General features: G+C 39.8%; 1 protein-coding gene across 2 annotated transcripts in view; it reads right to left on the bottom strand.

The window, feature by feature from the left end:
• Nucleotides 1–27120, bottom strand: part of CFAP54 (cilia and flagella associated protein 54) — a 246818-nt gene that overhangs the window by 4153 nt on the left and 215545 nt on the right. For both annotated transcript variants that reach the window (XM_070410862.1, XM_070410863.1), the window contains one exon: nucleotides 18477–18551. In XM_070410862.1, the coding sequence (XP_070266963.1) occupies nucleotides 18477–18551 (75 nt within the window). The remainder of the gene's footprint in view (nucleotides 1–18476; nucleotides 18552–27120) is intronic.

Below are 27120 nucleotides of genomic sequence, written 5' to 3'. Positions count from 1 at the left end.
TTGGAGAGGGTGCAGGTCGGACTGAGGGACCACCCCCCCCCCCCCCGAGTGCATGAATTTCGTGCATCGGGCCTCTAGTCCTATGCTAAGTGGTCATCCAGTAGGCCATTCAACCAATCAAAGCATAATATGCTAATGATATGCTAAGGCCGCTCAATAGCTTGCCATGACATGCACTGACCACCAGGGGGAAGATGCTCTGACCCGTAGGTGAGCTTGCTGCTGGGGTCCGGCCAATCAGGACTGAGAAAGATGGGCTGGACACACCCTGGAGCCCTCCCATGGTCCCTCTCCAGCTGGCCAACCTCCCACGTCCTTCCCCGGTCCCAACTGTGCACCAGTGGGGTCCCTAGGCCTGGTCTATACCCTCTCGCAATCCAGGACCCCTTGGGTGATGTTGGCCCGATCCCGCATGCCATGCCGAGGACCCCACTGGTGCACAAATTCGTGCACCAGATCCTCTAGTCTAATAATATTAAACAATGTTTATTGGTCTTTGTGGAAATACATGTCTTTTGTCTAATTAACATTGATTTTATTCTCTTGCCTTATTGCAATAGCTACAAATTTCAAAGTAATGTTAATTCACAGAAGTGGTATTGAGCCTTATTATTCCTAAAACTTCTATTTAAATTCAGAATAGAAGTAACCACCTATACATGTCCAAGGTATTTTTTAAAATAAACACTTTATTAAACAGTAAAATTTAAAAGTCACTATCATCAAAATAATGAAGTCCAGTTTTTAAAAATATTAAGTCAAGTGGACACACTAAATTGATCTCACAGCCAAAGTATATCAGTGCAATAAACGCAGATTAAGAGAGCCCGCCCGGTGTAGTTCAGTGGTTGAGCTTCAAGCTGAAGCCAGGAACCAAGAGGCGACAGGTTCAATTTCCGGTCAGGGCACATGCCCGGGTTGCAAGCTCAATCCCCTATTGGGGGTGTGCAGGAGGCGGCTGCTTGATAGTGTTTCTCTCTCATCGATGTTTCTATCTCTCTATCCCTCTCCCTTTCTCTAGCTCTAAAAAAATCAATTATATATATATATGTATACATATAGATTAAGAGAATCTGAAATGTGCTTTAGGAAGTCAATTATATTTTCTTCCTAGAGAATTCAGTATTTTTAAAAAATTTACAAAATTTCAAGTAAAATGGTTGAATTAACAGGTAAAGTATTTCCTTAGACATGATTCTTGTTCTGTATCTACACAATATTGATTTACCTGAACATTTTACAATGTGAACATACCATGAGGCTCAGAGACTGTAAGTGACTTGTCCAAGTTTCCTCAGCTAGTCTGAGAGCCAGGATTCATGCCTACGCAGACTGACTCCTCAGAACATGTCCTTAACCACTGTGCTCTGCTGTACCCCCCTGCTGCCCAATTGTCCTCCAAACCCCCTCCCACCAGGCCTATCAACCATGAAATGCCCCTGCTCCCTGAAGCCCTCCTCTTACTCCCACCTGACTTCAGTCTCCTCCTCCATGGGCTCAGTAGTAATCTAGACAGTTTTCTAGCTCCACCTTTGGGAAATTTTATGGAAAATTCTAGGTCTTCCATAGAATTTCTCAAGTAAAATAGCTCAAGTAAAAATTACTGAATTTGTGCCCTAACCAGTTTGGCTCAGTGGATAGAGCGTTGGCCTGCGGACTGAAGGATCCCAGGTTCGATTCCGGCCAAGGGCATGTACCTTGGTTTCGGGCACATACCCAGTAGGGAGCGTGCAGGAGGCAGCTGATCGTTGTTTCTCTCTCTCATCGATGTTTCTAACTCTCTATCCCTCTCCCTTCATCTCTGTAAAAAATCAATAAAATATATTTTTAAAAAAATAAAAAAATTACTGAATTTGTTTGTTTGTTATTCAATAGAGACAAAGTTGGCAATCATATAATCACTGAGAAGTCTTTTATGTTTTTGTAAATGGCTTTGAGTCCAAATTGTCCCAAGTAAGGTACCAGCAAATCCTGGTTCCTTTTCCTGGATTAGGAAAGGCTCTGCAGAGAGCAAGGAAGAAAAGAGCTTGGCTGGAAGCAGACTGTAAATTCGCTCAAGTAGGTTAGGTGTTAAAGAGCAATGTTATAATCACCAGTTCATACTGTTCATCAGATTATTTATTCACTTGAATAGAATCAGGGACATAGAAAGGGAATGGACTGACTATTCTCGGCGGGGAAAGGAGTGTAGGGGGTGTGGGAAGAGATTGGACAATAATCGTGCACCTATGGATGAGGACACTGGGTGGGGAGTGAGGGCAGAGGGTGGGGTGGGAACTGGGTGGAGGGAAGTTATGGTGGGAAAAAAGAGGAACCAATGTAATAACTTGAACAATAAAGATTTAATTAAAAAATAATAAAAAATAAAAATAAAAAGAGCAATGTTAGAGGAATAGTGATAATTTTGCCTGCCTAGAGAAGATAAGTCTGAAATAGTACAAAGGAGGGAAAGAAAGTTAGTCAAGTTGGGGCAAACTACAGGGTTTCATTAAAATCTGGCCTGGACTTGAACTTGTTGAGGAGAGTTTCCAAAGGCATTGGAGAGTTACAGGTTACTTGCCAATGCCATACTGTGTTTTATATGAGTTTCTGCATGAAAATTAGATTCTGTCATAATGAAATATTTTATTACTTCTGTCCCTTCACTCCAATGATTTTCCTTGATTGGCAGAAAAATCATATAATCTTCAAAGTATCTGTAATTTTTCTCAATCCAGTGAGTTTTTATTGAGCCCTACTTTGAGACCCTTTTTTGCGTCTCTAAGCACAACGTTGTCAGTTGCCTTTTCATTGATTCTAAGTGTTGGTGACCAAGAAAAAAGGGAGAAAGCCAGATTTCCACCAATCCACTAGGTCTGTCTGCCCTAGTAATTGGAAAGTGAATATAAAAAATCATGGGCTTTGTGATATGGGTGGATTTAGCTTTGCCTCCTTTCAAGTACCTTAAAACACAGTCACAGCCATGAGGGAAATCATTTTAACAGCTTCAATGTAGGAAAGCAATTACTGTTTTCACCCAGCATTCTCACATATATGTTTCTCTACCATATTTTCTGTCTTCTCAGTAGATCAGCTGAGTGTTTGAAGTTAATGATCGATTGGATTTTTGTTTTCAGACTGGGGAAAAACTTGCATTCCAAAGTAAAAAGAAGACTATGACACTACCTTAGTTAAGAATATAAATCATGAATGACTGGTTATCCACCTAATAAAAGTTCTAGGTGAGAGGGAAGTAGATATATTTAGTTTCACTGTACTTTTTATATGATGAAGATAATCCCAATACAAAAAACAATGGATAATATTCACCACAATCTAATAGAAACAACCCCCAACTCTTAGGAAGGTGAGAAAGGCTTGTATATACAGCCCTACCAGATCACAGGAAATTTCACACTTTTCTGAATAAGATTTATCTTTTGCATTACTCTAATTTTTGTATTAAAAAAATTTAAATATGACAGAAAAGAGGTGTGTGTGTGTGTGTGTGTGTGTGTGTGTGTGTGTGTGTTTTACCATAATATGAGATCAAAGTGTCATATTGGTATGATAGCAGGAATCTTTTAAAATTAATTTTAAATAAATAACATTACTATAAAGACATTTTGCAGAGAACAAGAACATTAGAAACTAAGGCAGAATATGGGAGAGAAAGCATTTGTGCAGGGAATTGGTTCAAAGGTTACACTGTCTAAGAATAGAACATACTCTTCTTAAATCATCACCACCGTTGTCACCGACACTCTACAGCAGGGGTCCTCAAACCTTTTAAACAGGGGGCCAGTTCACTGTCCCTCAGACCATTGGAGGGCCGGACTATAGTTTTAAAAAAAACTATGAACAAATTCCTATGCACACTGCACATATCTTATTTTGAAGTAAAAAAACAAAACGGGAACAAATACAATATTTGTATTTGCATGTGACCCGCTGGCCGTAGTTTGAGGACCCCTGGTCTACAGCCACTGACTCCCGGCTGAGCATGGTGCTTCCCTGAGCTCTTGAGCAGAGGTCACCTTTTAATAAAGGACAATTCTTGCTCAGACACGTTGTTCCATAAGCACAGGAAACCAAATGTTTCTGTCCAGCCAAAGTAATTTCAGCAACTTCTCAGTGATTCTATGGTTGACAACTTTGTCTCCCTTCTCACATCAAGTAGATGCCAAAAGTGTCTTGCACAATGGCCTCTATGCAGAGTACCTCCAGGAGAGATCTATTGAGGGAGACTGCATGCACTGGGATGTATGTCTAAACATCTATTTTAGGTTATGCTCATAGTTTATAGTTATGGTACAGTAAAAATAAATATTTAGTCTTTGACCCAGGTTTCCTGGCATAGACCTCCTAAAGCAGTGGTTCTCAATCTTCTGGCCCTTTAATACAGTTCCGCATGTTGTGAGCCAACCATAAAATTGTTTTTGTTGCTACTACATAACTGTAATGTTGCTACTGTTATGAATCGTAATGTAAATATCTGATATGCAGGATGGTCTTAGGCGACCCCTGTGGAAGGGTCGTTCGACCACCAAAGGGGTCGCAACCCACAGGTTGAGAACCACTGTCCTAAAGGCTCTGAAAATGTTCTTTTAAGTGCTAACTTCAGGATGGGGTTGGTCACCAGGGAAACCAACCATGTGATGAGAGACTTAAAACTTTCATCCCTGCCCTAGCCAGTCTGGCTCAGTGGATAGAGCCTCGTGCCACGGACTGAAGGGTCCCAGGTTCTATTCCAGTCAAGGGCACAAACCTGTTGCAGGCTCTATCCCCGACCCTGGTTGGGGCTGTGCAGGAGGCAACCAATCAATGTGTCTCTCTCACATTGAGGTTTCTCTCTGTCTCTCCCTCTCCCTTCCACTCTCTCTAAAAACAAACAAGCAAAAATCATCTTTCATCCCTACACCTTTATCTTTGAGGGGGCAGAGGGTCTGGAGGTTGAGTTCAATCAGCAATGGCTCATGATTTAATCAGTACCACCTACGTAATGAAGGCCTCTATAAAAGCCCCATGCTGACAGGTTTCAAGGAGCTTCTTAGTGGGTGGAAACCCAAAGACAGCGTGGGAGCTCTGCCCCTCCCATCCCCTATATCTTGCCCTACTCATTTCTTTCTTTGCCTGTTCCTCAGAACTATCCTCTATAATGAACTGGTCATCATACCTAAAGTGCTTTCCTGAGTTCTGTGAGTTGTTCTAGCAAATTATCGAACCTGAGGGGGCATCGTAGGACCACCCACATCATAGTATGCTGGGCAGAAGTGTGGGTAGCCTGGCACCTCATTTGCAGCTGGCGTCTGAGGTGGGGGCAGCCTTGGATTGAGCTCTTAATCTGTGGAGTCTGCACAAGCTCTGGGTAGTAGTGTTGGGAATGAGTTGAATTGTTGGACACCCAGTTGGTCTCAGAGAATTGTAGAACTGGTTGGTGTCAGGAAAACCACACAAGTGGCCCATCTGGGATTATGTAAATTAAGGCAGTGCTCAGCTAGGAAATGTCTTTGGGGCTTCTCTTACACCCTCCTCCTCCTTGGCCCCTATTCCGCACACATTGCTCTTCATACCCCACCCCAAGCACTATTTGATGAAAAATGATAGAGCTGGCAGTGAAATCATCATTATGGGTACATGCTTTTTATAGAAACTATTCAAGAAAACAATCCTTTAAGACCAAAAGACCTTAAGAAAAAGTAAACGTTTAGGCTGTACATATCCAGACTTATTCGGACTGCTCAGGAGTCCAAGGGCCAGAGAAAAGAGCCTTTGAAATCCGACACCCATTGTGCAGAGAGGATAGCTACTCTCTCTCTCTCCAGGAAATTTTTTTTTCACCATATACAGAACTAATAAAGGACCCCAAACAGGGAAGATCCTCTTTAAAATATCAAAAGCTCTAATCAGAACAGAAAGCAGGAGTTGTGCAATCAACCATGAAGTGCACAGGGCATAAAGGCTAGACGCAAGTTCATGGCCAGTGCTTCAGGGGTTGGGGAAAGAACTGAAGGAAAAATTTTTGGGGTAGAGGATCTAACAGAAATGCTTATATTCAATGTGTTATAAAACTGAATGTCTGTTCCTCATTCTCTGTGGAGATGTGAAGGTATAAATTCTGAGGTAGTGCTTATACACGATTCCATTTCACTTTACATCGTTGTCTTTATTGTCAGAAAATGGTTTTAAAGCTTTCTCAAGTCCTGTTTTTATATGCTGGAAAAACTGTTTCACCAAGAAAGGAAGGCTGCATTTATTGAGGATTGGAAATGGGCTAGAGTCTTTGTTTTATAGAGTTCATTTCATTTGTAAATTAACTGTTAAAATGGAGGTTAAAGGAAAATGGGATTGAACTATGGGTCACATTGCAGAATGTATTTTTAATCATGAGTGGGTGACGTGTGTGATGTTTTCTCCCTACTTCTACATTAAAAAAAATAAACTTTAAGCCTGAAATTATGTTTCCTAGTTCCTTTAGAACACTTCTAACTCCAACAAAGTAGAATTAACTGAGCACCCTTATGTCCTTATCACCAACTCATTCTGTAATTCGGCTTCCTGGGAAGCAGACCCCCAAGAGGGAATGTGGCTTTCAGGACATTCATACAGGAGTACCATTGGGATCAACACTTATGGAGAAAGGAAAGAAAGCAGAATTAGGCAGAGAAAGAAGATGGGCTGCAATGCAGTCACACACAACAAAGGACTCAGCCAACCCCACGGGTAGATTTGGGGCTGGGATGGCCCTTCAAAGTTGTCCCTAATCCTGGTAGGGGAGGTTAGATCTTTGTACCCCCATATCAACCAGTAATTGGATGCAGATTTCCCCCAAGAAAGAGACCACATCCTTTGGCCAGCGGCAATTCTTGGAGAGGGCTGAGAGCAGAGGGCTGTCAGGCAACACATCCCCAGAGCTGGGAAAATAAGGTCTTCAGTCCTGGAGGGGAGATCTGGGGCTCAGTGCAGGGACCATGGCAGGCATAAATATTTAATTCAGTGGTTAACTTCAGAGCCATTAAACAAGTGGCCATATGGCAAAATGCATACTAGTATATAACCAATATAAGCTAAGGGGAGATTTAGAGTAATAACTAAGTAAGAGTTCATATACCAAATTTCCACATGCTTCTCTGCTTGGGTGATGGTCAAACAAGCTCAATACAGTTCCAGGATGACTTCTATTAATCACTTTATTTGATTACTCTTGGGAATATCCCCCTCTCTAGAGTATGAGGAAGAGAATTAGAAATTAAAGAGTAGGAAGAAGATTCAGTAATATCTTCCCAAAAACTTGAATATGAAAAATTTCAATAATCTCACCTGAAGCCTAAATTCCCTATGGAAGACCTAGAATTTTTCATAAGATTTCTAAAAACTGGAGCTAGAAAACTGTCTAGATTACTACTGAGCCCACAGAGGAGGAGACTGAAGTCAGGTGGGAGTGGTAGGAGGGATTCAGGGAGCAGAGGCATTCCGTGGTTGACAGATCTGGTGGGAGGGGGGTTTGGAGGACAGTTGGGCAGCAGGGGGAGACAGCAGAGCACAGTGGTTAGGGACATGTTCTGAGGAGCCAGTCTGTGTAGATGTGAATCCTGGCTCTCAGATTAGCTGAGGAACTTGGGCAAGTCACTGAAACTCTTCAGGCCTCAATTTCTCACAGGTACAATAAGGATAAGAATAGTATTTACCTTAACTCGACACAGAAATCTAAAGTCACATGCTAAACTTCAGAATGCATATATTAATTTCATATTGCTGCTATAACAAATTTACAACAAACCTAGTGGCTTACAATACACATTCATTCTCTTACAGTCTTGGAGATAAGAAATCTGAAACCAGTTTTGTTGGGGTCCAGCCCCAGCAGGTTCAGGGGTTCCCATAGGTGTGGACAGAGTCGGCAAAGAATGAAGGACACTGAGGCAGCATTCAGTTGATCAGCATGGCGAGGTTCTCTAGCCAGGTTCTGTGTTTATTGTCCTGTTACATCTGTATTTATACCAGTTGATTTTAATCCTATCCATTCTATTCCAAATGTTAGGGCATTTGTTATCTCCATTCCAAGGTCACTACTTTATTGCTCTGTTAAGCTATAAGGAAGTAACTGAAGGAGATTATCCTAAGTAAAGATTATGTAGTTTAATCGTGATTGTTCATAGTTGAAGTGATTAATTACCCGCCTGGCACTTAGTTAAGGGGTTTTATTCCCTTTCTTAGTCCTGTTAATCCCTAACTCCAGGAAAAAATCCATACCTGGGGAAACAACCTTTCTCAGAGAGGTAACCTTGGTTAAAACACATAGCGCTAAGAAGGGGAGCAAACATACTAAGAACAGTATGCCATATACGCCAGGTCCCTTGAAAAATAAGCTGTGCAGATGTTTCTTCCCTGCAGCGACTGTGTCAAGCAGCAAGGGTGGACCGGCTTCCAGCGAATTCCCCCATTTTTATTTTCTAAATGGCAGCTCGTGTAAATCAGTGGCCACCTCTCGGATTGGGTTGTTTAAGACTCAGAAGAAGACTTGTTTGTGACTTTGCCAACAGGTCAGTCTGAGGCTTAACCTTATATTGGCTCCCCACACAGTTTCACTGCACCAAAGTCGAGATGCCAGCAGGACTGGTTCCTTCTGGAGGCTCGAAGAGGAGAATCTGTTGCCGAGCCTTGTAGAGGCTTCTAGGGGCCACCTGTGTTCCTGGACTTGCAGCCCCTTTTTCCATCCTCAACATGCATCACTCCAACCTCTGCTCCCATCATCACATCACCTTCTCTCCTGTTGTCAAATCTCCCTCTGCTCCCTTTTGTAAAGAACTGATTACATTTCGGGACAACTTGGATGATCCAGGATAATCCCCCTACTTTGATATCAGATCTGTAAGGCAATAGGTTCTGGGGATTAGGATGTGGATATCTGTAAGGGCGAGGCATGATTCAGGCTACCACAGTGTGTGATTAAATCAGATAGTTTAGATCATAGAAATATCATATTTATGTCATATCTGCTCAACACAATTTTGGTAAAGTTATGGAGTTAATTCTGTTTAAAAATTTATGGCATTCCTGAAAATGCCTATTGTGCCAGAAGTTTTTAGTGTTCACTAACATACATCCTTGCTCCTCTACAATCCTCTACATCCTGGCTCATTAGGAGGAGGCCAATAGGATATGGGCAGAAATTATGGTTGCTGGCTCTTATAAAGGGTCACCCTTATGTATTGTCTAAAATGGGACACTTCTAATAATACCAGGAAAAATAGTAACCATTACTCCAAATCAATAGGCATACATTGTGGCTGTCACAGGCAATGCACATGCATGGTCACCCTACTTAAAAGCACCTTGTAAATTCCCCAGCATTCTTCTCCTGCGATGGTGACCTTCGAGGCCATGTAGTCTAGACAGTATAGTTACAGGTTCAAGGAGAGTTCCCTTCACTGAACTTTGCATGAGAAAGAAACCTTTATAGCCACAGAAATGTAGGGTTAATTGTGAGCACAGCCTAGCCTACCCTTTCCTGACTCAAACATGCATGCCTAGCAAGCTTGCTCTAACCTAACCCTATTTCTGAATAGAGGGAAATTCCATCAGAGTAGGATTTACTCCACCGAAAGGACAGGGATTTGAATATCAGCAGCAAAGTTATAGGAAAATATGCTGTAACTGAGCACAATGAGGCTGGGTTCCCTCCTAAGGGGTTGGTTTGGGTCTGCCTATGGGCTTTTGACCGGAGAAACAGTAATGAAATCTCTTGAGTTCGAACAGTACTTGGCATTTCTTGATGCTTTTAGGAAGGTGCTCCTTGGACTTACTGTCTGGCAACTAAAACAGGAGGCTCTTTTTTAGAGCAAAGGATTTATAAAGAACGTGAACTGACGTTTGCATTTTGTTTATGGGACTTTGTTGCTTAAAATCAAAGCATGACGGGCTTTGTTAGTTAGCAGAAACATTTATTTCTTTCTCGTGCAACCATTGCAGGAGCAACCTGGAGGGCAGAGCTGCTCATGCTGACTTCTTTATTCACATCAGTATACATCGCAAGCACCTGCAAACCATTCTTATAATGTGGCCAACTCTGACCAGCAATTTCTGATAGAGAGTTTGTAATTTATAAAGAAATTTTACATAAATTATTTTGTTTAAGTCTTTTTAGAATTTTCAACTTAAGCAATCAGCCTTTGTCAATATTAATAAGAGGACAAGGAAAGAGGAGAAGGACAGAGAGGAGGAGGAGGAAAGGCAGAGGTAGGTGGAGTCGGAACCCACCACTGAACCTCCCTGAACATTTACTATGCACTGTATGCCATTAAGCACTTTTGGTTAATAATTATTCTGTTGCCAAAATAAAATGTGTCACTATTCATAAGGATTTTGGGTTCATGGTTTAATGGTTTTCTGGGGAATTATGCTAAGTGAAAAAATGCCAGCCCCCAAAGGTTACATACTATATGGACCCTTTAATGCAACATTCTTGAAATAACAAATTGATAGAAATGGAGAGTAGCTTAGAAATTGTCAAGGAGCTGGGTCAGGGACAAGGGTGAGGTGGAAGTTGGAGTATCTGTGAAAGGACAACAAGGGGTCCTTGTAAGGATGAAATTGTTCTGCATCCTGACTTTATTAATGTCAGAATCTGGTTGTGATATTGGACTATAGTTTTGCAAGCTGTTACCACTGGGAAAAACTGGGTAAAGGGCACACAGGATCTCTCTATATTATTTCTTATAATTGCATGTGAATCTGCAATTTTCTCAAAAAAAAGTTAATTAAAAAAGGATGGTTGAAAAATAATACGAAGAATACATCTATTAAATGTCCTTTTAGTCTTTTCAAAATTAGCAAACATTTAGACAGGCCAAAGGCCACTAATGACGGTAGCTGCTAATGGTCAAATTAAAAAAATGAGTCATTTCACATTATTTTTAAGTCTGGGAAAGATAAAGACAACCACCATGCAGTGAATGCTTACCCCTGGCATTGTGCCGGCACCATACTCACTGGGTTGCATACGGTACCTAATGTAATCCTACAAGCAGAGTAGCTATTACCAATGCACAGAGAAGGAATGAGTAACTTGCTCCCAGTCACACAGCAATGGATGGTGGAAACAAGAATTGAATCATGCTTTCATCCACTGAGACACATCGCTTTCAAGACCTTCAACAGAACCTGATTGACCCAGGGTGTATAAGGGTTAATGACTTGTCCACTTGTCCACAAGGGCAAAATAGGGGCTACAAAGTGCCTGGTGCTCTTCCCACTGTGCTCTGCTCTCATGGGTGGTTTAAAAAAGGACATAATGGCATTAGCTGCCTGAGATTCAGGTGGAATAAGAACACAAATCTCAAACACTTGTCGAAAGTATTAACAAGAAAAATGAGTAAATGTACACCTGCTTCTTTGAGAATTTATTTAGTGACAAGGAAAATGTGTCCAGAAAATTTCCAAAAGATTGCCAATTGACTCAACTATATGAGGCAAAAACCAATATCCTCCTGAAATGAATACCTAGTCCCACCGTTAGAGGCCCAGTTTTTTAATCAAGACAAACCCATTTAGCAAAACGAATGAAGCAAATGAAAGTAAACACTTAGCTCCGTTTTCAGCAAAATAGAAAGCAGTGAACAGATTTGCTAATGATACCCATGCTTCTCACCTCTTAGAAGTTATACAAGTGACTAAATTCCAGGGAGATTTTTCCTTTGATTCTGAAATACATTTATATCCTGAATGAATCCAGGCTTGCTTTATCAAGCAGTGAACAACCTTCTCGCCACTCTTATAGTAAACATACAATATCAGGTTTATGATTATATTTTAGTTTAAATTATATCCAAGTACCATTATACCTCCAAAATCCCATGCCTAACAAAAGCGGGACCAATACTTTGAGCACAGATAACACAAAGGCTCTGGGTTCCTTGATGAAGGAAAGCGTGTTTCACCTTGACACTATTGCTGGCAAGTCTCTGAGAGATGAGCATTTTGAAAATGCTATAAACAGCTTAGCCTTTTCTTAGCATTTTGAAGAGCACATTAATAGCCTGGCCTTTTCTTAAGGGCTTTCTTTCTCCTTTAGCCAAATGTGACAGTTAGAAGTGAACAGTGAGAAGATGGAATCCAAGCCAGCGCTGTGTTTGAAAAGCAGTGTGGAACTGATGTCATCCAGCATTGTCTTCAAAAGAATATGAGAATATTAAGTGGATGTCTCATAGACTTACACACAAAGGATACTCTTCACTTGAGGACAGAATGATAATATCTCACAGAAGAAAGATGTAATTCTAGACGCTCCGAAAATCTATTCAGACAGCTCTTGGCTGGTATAAAACAAAGAAAAAATAACACAAAACTCTTGGAAGAAAGAAAGAAAGAAAGAAAGAAAGAAAGGAAGGAAGGAAGGAAGGAAGGAAGGAAGGAAGGAAGGAAGGAAGGAAGGAAGAAAGAAAGAAAAAGAAAGAAAGAAAGAAAGAAAGAAAGAAAGAAAGAAAGAAAGAGGGAGGGAGGGAGGGAAGGAGGGAGGGAGGAAGTTTCAACTGAACCAACAAAAGTTATATTAATAGATTTAATTTTGTTAAGACTTAGTAAGCACCTACTATGGAACATGTGGAACCTTGTGCCCAGTGATGTAAAGGAGAGTTTAAAAAGAGTACTGTCATTGACACCATTTGGCGTACTGTGTTAAAAGGAAGAGGCACACACTAGTGTAATAAAATTAGCCAAAGGAAATTAAACAGACTAGCTCTGCTCTCTAGGATTTAAGATCCCAGAAAAAGTGAAATGGAAGCTGTCCCACATAAGTAGGGGTGCATGCAACCCCATCCAACACCCAGAAAAACTGCATAGGTTACTTCCAAGGGTACCTTGAGAGTCCACCTAGTTTATCCTCTCCTGTCTGGGTGTAGACACACTCAGCAACTCCATGACAGTTACCCAGCATATTTGGGGAGAAGTGCTGACAGATTTTAAAAATTGCCTAAGCAGGTTGCCAGAAAGCACTTCATTATAACATATTTTGTTTAAAAAAATATTAAGGACAGAGACATAAACCACAGGGTTGAAAGAAAGTGATGAAAGAAGGACTCTGCGTTAGAGTAATATAGGTTTAATGTGTTATTACCAATTTTTGCGTGATAATCTAGCAAAAGATAGGATACTAGCATTGTGGAGCAATAATTTCAGCTGATAGGAAGGGGTCATCCTATATAATAAAAGGGTAATATGCAAATCAACCGAATGGTGGAACAACTGGAACGCCTGTGGCCCCTAGCCCTGGCTGGTCCCACCCTGGAGTGGACACCCCCACCCCCATTGGGGTGTGCTGGCTGGACCCCACCAGTGCACAAATTCCTGCACCAGGCCTCTAGTAAGAACATAAAAGGCTATAGAGCATAGGTAGTCATATGATAGAATCAATACATCAGACATAAAATTATAGATGCAAATGACTAAACAAATGAATATATGTAAACATATCTGTGGCTCTGTGTCTCCTTCTAGCTGTTCTTTTACCTTCTCCATAATTCTTACTGAAAACATCTTAAAGATAATCATTATTTTGGTGACCTTATCTCTAAATAATTCTGTGGTTGATGTCAATATCTGATCATAAACATGTACAAAAATGATCATTTTAAGAATAAAAAATAAGAGAACATGAGTACACTAAATTTAGCCCTGTGGGGGGGAAAATACACATGAATAATGTACATAAAAATGCAGTGGAAGTCATTAGAATTTAACTGTTATTACAGAGTTTTTTAAGTTAAATTCAAAATATTTTTAAGAAAACATATTGCATAAACTATTTTATGTCCAACTACAGCTTGGGGAAAATGGCAGGCATTAGGCTGCAGTGGTGCTTCTCAGAGCAAACAGAGGAAGTTCTGAGTTGACTGAGATAAGTGTGGAGCTGCTCTCATCCACCTGAGCCTCCCACATACTGTTAGCAGTCTCACTGCACTCTCACCTGCCATGGGCCTCTTCTCGCACATCTGCCTCACTCCTGTGTCTAGGAAGCCAAGTGTTGCTAGAGAAACATCACAAGCCAAATAGCCTAGAGTCCCAACAAATCAATGGCTCTTAAATCTCCATGTGGCCCTCACTTCTTTCATTTCTCCTGGGTCAGCCTTCCTGCCCATCACACTCAAAGACTGTGAATATTCAAAATCTTCATCTACCTCTCTCTCTCTCTCTCTCAGAAGACCATACCCTCAATCCTCTAACCCACTCTAATAGTAGAAAAACTTGCTTCCGCTTCATTGAGAAATGAGAACCACTGAGTATAAACTGCCCCAGCTTCTCTCATCCTTTCCCACCTTCATCTGCTACCCCAGGACCTAGAGAAAAGAAATATCTTTCCTCTGCTTCCAGGCAGCTATCTCACTTGTGTTATCAATGTCTTTCTGCCCCCACCCTGATCCCTAAAGGCTGTGTTCCATCATCACTTATCCTTCTTTATTTAGACAGGCAACCCCCACCCTCCTGGCCCTTTTCCCTTCCCACCATTCCTGTCCTAACTTCCTGCCTAGTCTCTGTGTCTCTCTCCAAACTTCTTACCCAGACCTCCTTAAAGTCTCATCTACACTTGCAACTTTCATTTTCCCACTCTTACTCCTCAACTTCCTGTAGCACCTGCTCCCACTACTCCAATGGAACATTCAGTGGGTATAATTTAAGACACAGATCCTGGATTTTTAAGCAGAACTGTATTTGACTCCTGCCTCCTCCACTTAGAAGCTGGGAGACGTTGAGCACAGTGTTTAATTCCCCTGTGCATCAGTTTCCTCATCTCCAAAATTAGGATAATAGTAGTAACCAATTTAATAGGATTCTTATAATATTAAATGAGATAATAAAACACTGAACAATGTTTTCACGTGCCATGTGCTCAACAAATATTAACCATGAATATTATTACTACTACCACTATTAGTAGTAATCATTTTAGTGATTACTATCATTATTGTCACATTTTATTCTGGGTCTAGCTAAAAATCCTGAACTACAAAAAATATCCTACTGAACTCATGCAGCCCAGAAAAACTCTTTGGTAATTTCCTTATACAATGTGTCTTTATCACTTGGCCTAGATCAATCTTCCCTACCTTAAACCAGATCTCTTCTTGGAATCTCCTCTCCAAACTTATTCTGTGTGACTCTAGTCAGTTCAGTTCACACATACACACACACACTCCACTGATAGAATGATTAGGTAAATTTATTTGTATCATGTGAACCAGTATGAAACATAAAATTAACTCAGTGCAGGAAACTTAACCTATGCTGCCTTTGCAACAAGAAAAGTGTCTACACCAATGTTCTGCATGCAGCTGGAAGTCGATAATTACTGATAGTGACCTGTCCTTCCCATGATCAGTCACAGCAAGAACAGAAAGAATATTTTTAGCATCATGTTTGAATCCTACCTGGCAACTTGGAAACTGCAATAATTTGAACCTATGCAGGCAATTAAAAGGAAGTTTTATTATTAGTTGACCAGAAATTGTACCTCATGGTCATTTATATTCTGTGAGTAATCACTGAGAAGGTTAGCATGGAGCACTCATTCCCTTCCTTCATCTCCTCGCTATTCTCAGTTTCTTTTTGTCACAAGCTGTGTGTGTAATATCCATTTTAATTAGAAAGAGGCAATAACAGGCAAAGGTGATTGCAATAGGTATGTTCAGTACAGAACCAAATTGCACAGCAAGATCTCATCCCGGTGATAAAAACAACTTCACTAAGGCATGTAATTTTGTCTAACAATTTGTTTCTTGGAACAAGCTCCTAACGCCCACGCCCCCGGCCAGCACTACTCAGTAAGTCTGGCTTCAGTGAAGCATTAGCAGGAGCTTCAACTGGGAGGCACCTTCTCTTGGACCCGTGACCCTTTCATCACTGGGGTCTTGTGTTGGAATCCAGCACACTGACCTAATTCCTCTAGGATTCAACAGTGATTTACTTTACAGGCAAAGAAAATGGGTTTTAGTTCTCTCTCTACCTTTAACACTTTTCTTCTCTTTGTCTATCAATATTTCAAAACAAATTTGGATCCTAAAAGTCTGTTTAAAATTAGTTAACTAGGGGATGAAGAATTCACACATTCACACATGGAAGGCAGGACCATGGTAGGGATGATGATGATGATGATGATGATGATGATGATAATGATAATAATGGCGGTGAAATAGCTAATATTTACTAAACATTTGTTTGGACTAGGCCCTATGCCAAATACTTAACATATATTATTTGCTTTAGTAATCACAACTGTGAAAGATTGGCATTATTACTCCATTTTCCATTTGAGAAAACTTGCCTAGGGTCATATGACTAACAAGATTCAAGGCTGGGACTTCAAGTCTAGTCTATCAAAAGCCAAAACCCATACAAAATCATGTATCTTTTTTTCTGTGATCTGCTTTTAACCACAGTTTGATTAAACTTAGGTTTAAGTTTTATTTTATTACCAATGGCTTGCTACAGTAAATCTATGCATTTCCATACTAGAAAATTAAGTTCCCCATTTTAAAAATGGGAAAGAACATGAATGGTCAAATAAATATTTAAAAAAAGCAAATATTAAATTTCAAGTGTTTAACATGAAATGGAATTTAATTCAATTGAAGAAGCAGTAACTAACTAAAATAATATACAGGGAACTGTAAGAATTGAAAGATTAAGTTAGCATTGTCCCTATCCCCCAAGAAACTAATGATATAGTGGGAAGAACACAGTGTCATATTTCAGGTCTTACTTCAAATGTCATATCCTACGAGAGGTCTTCCTTTGTAAAACTTTATTTACAAAATAGGCAATGGGACAGATATAGTTCATAGGCTTCAGTTTGCTGACCAATACTCTAACATATCACCCTTTTTTTTCCTTCATAGCACTTAACAAATCTTAACTTATCTAGTTTATTGATTTATATACTCTTTGCTTCACAACAATAGTAGCTCCAAGACAGTGGAGTCCTTGTTGTTTATTCCAACCTTGCTCTCCAGGGCCTAGAAAGAAGAACCTAATGCACAGACAGTTCACTCTAAATATGTATTGACTGCCTGGCTGGTGTGGCTCAGTGGTTGAGTGTCAACCTATGAACTAGGAGATCACGATTCAATTCCCAGTGAAGGCACATGCCTGGGTTGCTAGGTAGATCCCCAGTAGGGGGCATGCAGCAGGCAGCCAATGATTCTCTTTCATCATTGATGTTTATATCTCTCCATCTCCCTCTCTGAAATCAATAAAAATATTTTTAAAAATAATACCTATTCACTAACTAAATGAACAAATACTATTTCACAAAAGGTGAAACACAGACTACCAACAAACTCATGAACTACTAGTATATTTGGATTATTAATAAAGAATTTTAAAAAGTGAAAATGTCATTTTTCATTTGTCAGACCTACAATAGTTAGAAGAAGAGAAGGAGGCAGAGGAGGAGAGGAAGAAGGGAAAGTGAGAGAGGGGAGGAAACTAGGAGAAGAAAAACATGTGTAGATGAACATGAGGGGGAAATGGCCCCCTCATCTACCACTGATAGGCAAAAATATTGGTGCAACATTTCTGGAGAGCCATTTGCAATTATACATCAAAATGTACATGCCATTTCAAAAACAGGCAGAAGACTGAATAGACATTTCTCCAAAGAAGATACACAAATGGCAAATAAGCACATGAAAAGATGCTCAACTAAATTAGCCATTAGGAAAATCAAAATCAAAATCACAATGAGATAACACTTTTCACTCATTATAATGGTGATCATCATCCAAAAAAAAAAAAAAAAAAGGAAAATATCAAGTGTTGGTGAGGATGTGAAGAAACTAGAAACCTTGTGCATTGCTGGCAGGAATGTAAAATGGTTCCATTTCTGAAGAACTCACAATAAAAAAAAATGCATATATACTTTTTATTCCAAAATCTTATTCCTAAGAATTAACTCTGAGAAGATGATGCAGAAGAGTGAAATATGTTTATACTAGAATCTATCACCCTCAAGATCCATGAATAAAATGTGGTTATTTAAATAAAGCCTGACACAACAAATAGGTAAAATAGACTATTATGAGGCATTAGATACAAGAAGGTAGGCCTTTCATGTAAAAATATGTCCATAACATTATTATTGAATGAAAAAAGCAAGTTACAGATGCATGTACATTATGATTCTACTGATGCAAAAAATCTAAAGTTTATATATACATGGAAAACATTTGAGATATTCTTCAAAATGTTATTAGTGATTATTCTCTGAATGGTAGATTTGAAATGACTTTAACATTATTCTCTTTATAATTTTCTGTATTAGTTGATTTTTTTAAAGAATATTTTTTAAACAAAATAACATGCTCTCATAAATTCATGTTTATCACTCACATTAAGAAGGGTTAGTCCCTTGATACTTTTATAATAGTTGTTTTCTGGATTTCCATTTCCATAGCAACAGTGATACTTATGAGTTAGTCAAATATAGTTTTAAAAGAGATACATACCTTAGATAGTGGTTGTGTCTCTCTATCACTCATAAACAGGCTTACGATTTCTGAGCAACAGTCAATAATCATTTTCTATAAATAAGAAAACAATATAGTAAGGTTGATATTATTGGTAAATATTAGACATTTTAATTATAAACTATTTATTTCATTTGTATTTTCTTGACTTATCACCTAAATTAAATTTTCAGGTTGAGACTTAGAGGGGTATTTAAAAACTACAGGATGGCCACAAATGACAAGATTTAATTAACAATTATATATTTTTTAAGATTCTTAGCCTGCATATTCACTGTTAAAATTCATGTTACAGAAGACTAAGAAGTAAAGTAATTTGCATGAAAATAAGATTTTGAAAAATCGCTTTTCTTCTCAGAAGAGTGTCCTGGAAGAGAGTCCAGAAATGGATGTAAGTAGGGAAGAATGGTTGGGAATTGGGAAAGAAATGGAAAGAGTAGATGAATAGGAGTGAAGGTCAATATCATATGTTGTCTATTGTTGACAGCTCTACCACACACCCTACTGTACAGACAGAGCTGTGTTTATGTGAATACATCTGACCGATGAGGGATCTACCTTAGGCAGGGTTGAATCGGTCAAATCCTCCACATAAGGAAGGACAACAGAAGAGAGCTGCAGTCAGTACTGGCCATGTGAGCTGAGAGGTCCTGATACAGAGTTGGAGAAGGCAGCCATTGGCCAGATGTGAGATGAATAAGAGGAAGAATCAGAGATGAGTGAGAATTTACCCCCCTCCCCCCCTCCATGGCACTGAGCATAGTGATGGCTCTTGACAATCCAGTCCACTTTCTGTGAGGTCCACTGTGTATTTCCAGTCTTTGGCTATGCACAAGCTTACTTACCAGATGCTGCCAAATCTTTCCTCCCCAGCAAGTCTATTTTACTGGAGCTTGTGGAAGATTTCCTTTACGGACAATGATAAGAGTCATAACTATAACATTATCAGAGAAAAACTATGCCTGCCGCACAGTCTTGCCAGTATCCATCCCTGAAGGAAGTAACAATTTGCTTTTATGGAAGTGTTAATATGTACATGTAGTAGCATTCAGGAATTATAAAAAATAATAAAAGTACATTAATTCTTACATTACAACTGACCACTGCTGGTTAAAACCTGAGAATAAAAAAGCAACAAAGCTATCATTTAGAATTGAAGACCAGATAGAGCTTCACAGACAAGAAAAAGCTAAGAATTCATCACCACAAGCTAGTATTACATGAAATGTTGAAGGGTCGTCTTTAAGAAGACAAGAAAGAAGAAAAAGATAAAAAATATGAACAATATGCTGGCAGTAAATACGTATCTATCAACAATTGAATCTGAAAATCAAAATAAATGAACAAGGAATCTAATGTACAAAATGAACTGATGAATAAAATAAAACCAGAGGCATGGAAACATGGAATAGACTGATGAATCTCAGAGGGAAGCAGGGAGGAGGTGGGAAGAGATTAACTAAAGAATTTGTCACCCAAGGACACAGACAATAGGGTGGTAAAGGCCTGGGGTGGGGCAGGATCCAGGTGGAGGAGGGCAATGTGGGGAAGGGAGGGGAGGACATCTATAATACTCTCAACAATAAACATTTTTTAAAAGCAAGAAATTGAACTTGTAGCCCCAAACCATGTTATGACTGAGTTTTAATAAATGCATGAACATAGAAAAGATCAAATTTTAGAGTTCCAAAGCTATAGCTAATTTACTTCAATTTAACAAATATATTTAAGGTATTATAGCAGGTGCTGTGGAATACAAAGATGAAGAAATGGTCCCTATCCTCCCAAAGTTTACAATAACTGAGAAAAAAAAAGATGCATACACAACTAAATAAAATACCAAGTATAATGTGGTCAGAACATGCATCGCTATGACATGTAGAAGCCTAGAGGTGGGATAAGTATAAACCTAGAGTAAGTATAAACATGATGACAGGAAAGACTTCCTAGAGAAAGGGACAGATGAATTGAGAGTTGATAGAATAGTAGGATTTCAATTGTCAGAGAATGGGGACAAGGGCATTCTGGCTGGAGGAAGCCGGGCAAGCAAAAAACAATGGACATTCAAGGCACATAGGGACCTGAAATGATTTTTCCTGTGGGTTGGTATAGGAAGCATGGCAGTGAAAGTGGTGAGAAATAAGGCTGAAGGGGCAATCTTATACCAGGACAGGTAAAACCAAGGGACTTGGATTTTGTTGTGTAGAAAATTGAGAGGCACTGGACTGAGGGAATAATCAAATTGCTTTAAAAAGATAATTCTGGCCACAGCTTAAAGGTGAACTGGACTGTTCTAACTAAGAAGTGAGACTTAAGTGTGAACTTAAAGGTGAACTTAAATGTTCTCATACACACACCAAAAATGGAGAATTGGCCTGATAAAAAAAAATATGACAAGAGAAAGGTAAATAAGCTGAGAGGCTACTCAAATCACTTGGGCAGGAAATGATCATGGCTAAATATGAGCCAGCTTCAATGGGACCAAAAAGGATGGAGGGCAGGTAGGATCCCCCGCATTGGTCAGGGTATACCAGTTTCCTCTGATGAACTTTCCAGGCTTCTGGTTCATTGTACTAGACAGAGGAGAACACATATCCACTCCTATATCCTTCTCATTATTAGTCTTTCTATATTTCTAATTGAGTTCTTAGGACTGGTTAAAGTATATTTTTCTACTACATAAAAGGTTTCAATAACAACCATGATGGGTTACTGTCATGATTTTATCGAGACCTATCAAGCAAAGTGACACTGTCCATATCAGTAATCATTCCACATAATAGATGGATAGCAATGTTACCTCATAAATGCCTTTCATTCCCATTTCAACATTTATCAAACAGAAATTTCACCTCAACAACATTCTGTTTCTTTAGTATTCTCTGAGGTAAACGATGTACATAGGTCAGAAATTGGCTGGTTAGGTGTTGGGCAGTGAGAGATTTCGTGAGGCCTCACTAGCACAGAAATGGAGACAGGGAAGGGGCTAAGCTCACCCATCCCATCAAGAGCTGCTGGAGCAGGGTTGTGGTTGGCAAGGAGCCTGAGAGGACACAGAATGACCCTTGTTCAATCTCTGCCATTTCTCCTTTAACAAGAAGTGTCTTAATTCTATGAGGAATGGAATTCAATTCTGAGTTGCTTCAAAATTAATAAAGCTAATTCTTTGATTTAGTTGAAATCCTCATCATCTTTCACCTACAATATGGAAAAAGCTTCCTAAATTGTTTTCCATCCTATGAACTCTTGCTTCCCTCATCCCTCTTCACATGCCAGCAGGATTAATTTAGTAAATGTAGTGCGGATCATGAGGTGCCCTTCCAGCTGCCGCCCGACCTTCTTCTACTCCAGCACACATCCTGCCCTGCTTTTCCACGACCCTTCCTGCAGAGCAATGTTCATTCACCACTTACTTGTTCAACCTCTATTGAATGCATCCTAAGTGCCGTGGAGTGGTAATGGGAAGTGAACAAGACAGAGAGAGGTCATGGTCTGGTGGGAGGGGTAGGACAGACAGACTTTCAGCACTGTGGGAAGTCAGAGGAGGAAGCACGTAGTTCCACCATCTCTCAGCCCCATTTCCCATCACATTCAGCCTGTACTCTTGCCACAACAGGTGGTTCACTGTCCACCGAATATGAGATTCAGTCCCATGACCTCACCCTCAGTCAGGAATGAGTGCACTCCACAAGTCTCCAACTAAAAGTTTCACAGGCAAGTATTGAAAAGGCACTGTGTTTCACTTACTAAAGATACTGGAGATAAAAGCCTATCTAATAAAGAGGGAATATGCTAACTGACCCTCATGCTGTCGCAAAGATGGCAGCGCCCACAGCCAATAAGGGGGGAATATGCTAATTTTCCCGCCCTCAAAGATGGTGGTACCCACAGCCAATAAGGAGGGAATATGCTAATTGACTGCCCCACCCTCAAAGATGGCAGCACCCACAGCCACAAGATGGCCGGCAGGGGAGGGCAGTTGTGGGTGATCAAGCCAGGAGGGGAGAGCAGTTGGGGGCGACCAGGCCTACAGGGGAGGGCAGTTGGGAGCAATCGGGCCAGCAGGAGAGGGCAGTGGGAATCAATCAGGCTGGCAGGCAGAAGTAGTTAGGGGCAATCAGGCAGGTAGGCAGGCAAGCGGTTGGGAGCCAGCAGTCCCGGCTTGTGAGAGGAATGTCCGACTGCCGGTTTAGGCACAATCCCACAGGCTAAACTAACCCCCTGTGGGATCGGGCCTAAACCGGCAGTCGGACATCCCTCGAGAGGTCCAAGATTAGAGATGGTGCAGGCTGGGCTGAGGGACACCTTTCCACAGTGCACGAATTTCATGCACTGGGCTTCTAGTTATAAATAAGACCCCTGAGCCAAGGAATACAAGTTCAAGAGAGAAGAAGAAACATATAAACAAATAATTGCTGAAACAATTTTGTAAGGGCATAAGGTATTTTGGGGCCCAATGGAAAATGGCCTTTCAGTTTATATGAACTATAAAATGCTGTCAGAGCTATTTAAGCAAATACAAAGTCTAACTCAAACCTCTCTCCCTACGTCCTTCCAACTTTCCCTTCCCCCTCATTCTTTCTCTCTCTCTACACACACACACACACACACACACACACACACACACACCCCAATATGAATGAGATGTAAAAAACAATAAATTAGAATCATTGGCATCAAAAGCCCCATTGAGAGGGAAGGATTCCACAACCTTACTCTTTTGTATGGTATAGAATCCAAATAATGGGGGAGATAGGAAAACTGGAAAAAGTCAAGAGAGACTAAGTTGAACTATATAATAAAGAGCTGAGCCAGAGCAGGAAGGGGAGAGGAGATAAAACACTCCACACAGACTGAGTTGAAGGGAAAGTTTTAGGAGTTTGAGCCAAATGAGACAGATGTTAAAGACTTGCTGTGGATGTCAGAGAGATATTAAAAGCAAGATAGTTGGGGAAAATAAGACTTTAAATAAGTTTTTCTGTGTACTAGTATTCCCAAAAAAGATTCCCTCTTGGATGTTCTTATAAGAGGTGCCGTAGAGATTTTTATTGTTTTCTATGGTTTTGAACATCAGATTGATGTTTCCTTAAACACCACACTTTGCTTGCTAAAAGTGGGCCACCACACAGCTGGCTCATTTTGAATGACATCTGGGTACCTAGCCATGCTCCTACAATAATAAGCTCCTCTATGACAGGGATCTAATTGTACTGATTTCTATATGTCCTTCTCTCCCCAAGCCTGGAAAAATTTTGCAAATAACTGTCTCAAAAATAATTTGTTATTTGATGCTAATGTCCAATATTATTTGGTTCTATGTTTTCAGAGTACTTTGCTATTTGGGGTAATCTGACAACACACAAATTCTAATTGCCTTGTTCAGTGATTCTGGACATGTTTGTTGAACTAATCTTGAATGACTTAGTAAACATAGCTTAAGATTTTCATATGAGTATGCTATCATTCCAAAAGGGAGTTTTTGTCTTAAAACCAGGATGAGTAGCATCTTTCATATGCTTTCAAGTCTCTGATGAACTCTGAAGATACCCTTAAAACTGTGAATGATAGGTTAAAATAACTCGGTCGTTCTGAGCTGGTAGTGTTCATTTTTGAAGAAGGACATACAAGGCTTTCAAGCCAGAAGTGAATAGAACACCTGCTCTGTAGCCCCCCAGATACATCTTAAATTGCTATCTGTTTTCTGAAGTTTTTGGCTTCTTCCAGACCATAGGGATTTGGGGAAAAAATAAAAAAAGGGAAGGGAATGAGAAAGAGAAAGAGAACAAGATTTACTATTTCCCATGATACATTTTTCTGGACCCTTATATTTAATATCCCACCAAAAATCTATATTGTGATAGATATAAATATATTAGATTATAGAGGTTATGAAATACTGTCTAATTCTTCATCAGAATTGATCTCTTCAAGTGCCCTAGTTAACTTCTAATTAGCTCCCAGTGAAGGTTGTCATGACAACGAACTGGCAGATTTAGTCAATGGGATTTATCTGATATTACCCTACAGAATCTAGCTGCTTTTTTCTTCTTTTTTTCTTACGTGCTGGTTAGTATACTGGGAAAAAAGAAAACTTTGTATGTTCCTTCCATTTATCAACTTTCAAATGTTATTAACTAATTTGCCAATTCACCTAAACAAATACTAGTTTTTCTTCCATTGGATGACATTCTGTCTTATAAAGAACTTACAGAACTGAAAAACATCTAAACATGCCCCACTTAAAGCTGAAGAAGCTCTTTCTAAGTTGAATAATAGACAAATTAAAAAATACAGAGGATAACATCAGGACTGAAAGGAGTTTGTGCTCAGGGATTGACACACTCACATATACCATTTGAGTCAGGATATGAAAGCAAGCCCCAAACCTTGGTTAAGGCAAGATAGGTCCTGTGGATTCTCCAGATGCCTATATTCAAATGCTCCCTTGCGCCCCCTCCCATTTATTTCTAATTTGTTTATATGTAGAGCCAACCTCTTGGCTCAGATACTGGGCTCACTGTGGTCAATTTGATACGTACATGTGATCCCCAGGGAAATTCTGCTGACTCTCACTCCAACCTAGGGGCTCATCTCTCCATCTCAGAGCAGTACTTGAGTGAAAGGATCATTTTTAGGAAGGAGGGAACAATTAGTCCCAGGAAAGGATTTGAGTCCCATACTTTTAGGCAGAGCACAACCTAAAATTATTACTCTTATGGATGCTCACTCTCCTGTCTTAGACAATCTAAGCCAAAAAGACAAATGGGCGCAGGGGAACATTTTCCATATATAATCTATAAAGTAATGATTAAAGGATGATTTCAGCAAAGAATATTCTAGACCATAGCTCAGAGACAGCAACCTGCTGAGTTTGGTCTATGACTCTAAGACTGTGATTGTAAGTGATCTGCAAAGGAAGTGCAGAAATGAAACAAGAGACAAGTTCCTCTCCAAAACAAACATGAAAGGGCAACCATAGAATTTAGGACAAGAATCATATATAAGTGAAACCTCATGAGTTTGAGATGGCTGATCCATTGGGAGATTTGTTATTGGTACTCAGTATTTCATTAGTATCATTAAGTGTCTGGTAATTCTTGTTGTAACAGTTGAGGACCCTGGAAAGGATGTGTAACTAAAACTCTAAGGCATCATTTCTATGATAAATGCAAGCACAGAGCACAGGAGACATAAACACTGCAAAGATGCGTTTTTCAAAGGCTAACTGTTCTTGCCTGATGAATCCTCTTACAGCTGGGCATGTTGCATTCACAATAATGAAAAATGCACTCACTGTCCTGTTAAATTCAGACTGAAGAAATACCAACAAGTATAGTCTGAAAATCAGGAGAGTTGCCAATGTTTACACTTCCACATAAAGAGTGAATACATGAGGAAGACAAGAAAACAAAAAAAGCCATACCCATCCTATTCCTATTTATTTATTTATTGTCTAAAGTTTTACATATGTCTCCTTTTTTCCCAACTGACCCTCCCCCCTCAGCCATTCCCACCCGGGGCAAGCCCCCACCGCCCCAGTGTCTGTGTCCATTGGTTATGGTAATATGCATGCATACAAGTCCTTTGGTAGCTCTCTAACCCTTCCCCACCTGCCATTTGTCTCTGGATCTATTCTTGTTCATCAAATTATGTTGATCATTATATCCCACATATGAGTGAGATCATGTGATATTTATCTTTTTCCCACTGGCTTATTTTGCTTACCATAATGGTCTCTAGTTCCATCCATGCTGTTGCAAATGGTAAAAGTTCCTTCTTTTTATAGCAGCATAGTATTCCATTGTGTATATGTACAACAATTTTTTAATTCACTCATCTGCTGATGGGCACTTAGGTTGTTTCAAAATCTTAGCTATTGTAAATTGTGCTGTTATGAACATAGGGGTGCATATATCCTTTCTCATTGGTGTTTCTGGTTTCTTGGGATATAGTTCTAGAAGTGGGATCACTGGGTCAAATGTGAGTTCCACTTTTAACTTTTTGAGGAAACTCCATACTGTCTTCCACAGTGGCTGTACCAGTCTTCATCGTTAAGAATTAAAATGTTTTGTAACCAATTGAATATTAATCTAACAGAAAGTGATTTAAGAAAAAAGATACAGCTGACTAAAAGTTAGGGAAGATCCTAAAAGATCTTTCTGAGGAAAACAAACAGAGATGGGACCCAAGGGGCTGGAATTGTCGGCAGAGGTTGGACAGAAGATTTCTGTTTGTTTTTTCCCATTGTAAATGTTGTACCGCCATTTGATTTTTTTTAAAAATGACCACAGTAATTACAGAATATATATCTCAAGAAATTGGATTAATGTACAAAATGAAAATTCAAAGAGCAAGTGATTAGTAAAGAACAGCATTCCCTGCTCCTGTATTTCCATAGGAGGTAAGGAATTTCCACTCCACTCCTGAAGGAGGAGGGCACTTCCAACTGTTTTTGGACCCACCACTAATTCTTATCTGACTGGTTTGGGAAAAACAACAGGGCATGCTAGACTCGGCCCCTTCTGAGAAATGTGGGTTTATATTTTTGGAGGTACCCTGCCTGCAGGACTCTTCTCCTCTTCTCCTTGGTACAGTAAGACTGTCAGGGGCAGAAGGGGAGTGG

The sequence above is a fragment of the Myotis yumanensis genome, unplaced genomic scaffold (assembly GCF_028538775.1).
Source record: "Myotis yumanensis isolate MYYU_CA2020_CCGP unplaced genomic scaffold, mMyoYum1.0.hap1 SCAF_3, whole genome shotgun sequence".
NCBI lineage: Eukaryota > Metazoa > Chordata > Mammalia > Chiroptera > Vespertilionidae > Myotis > Myotis yumanensis.
This window is presented reverse-complemented; position numbering and strand designations above follow the sequence as displayed.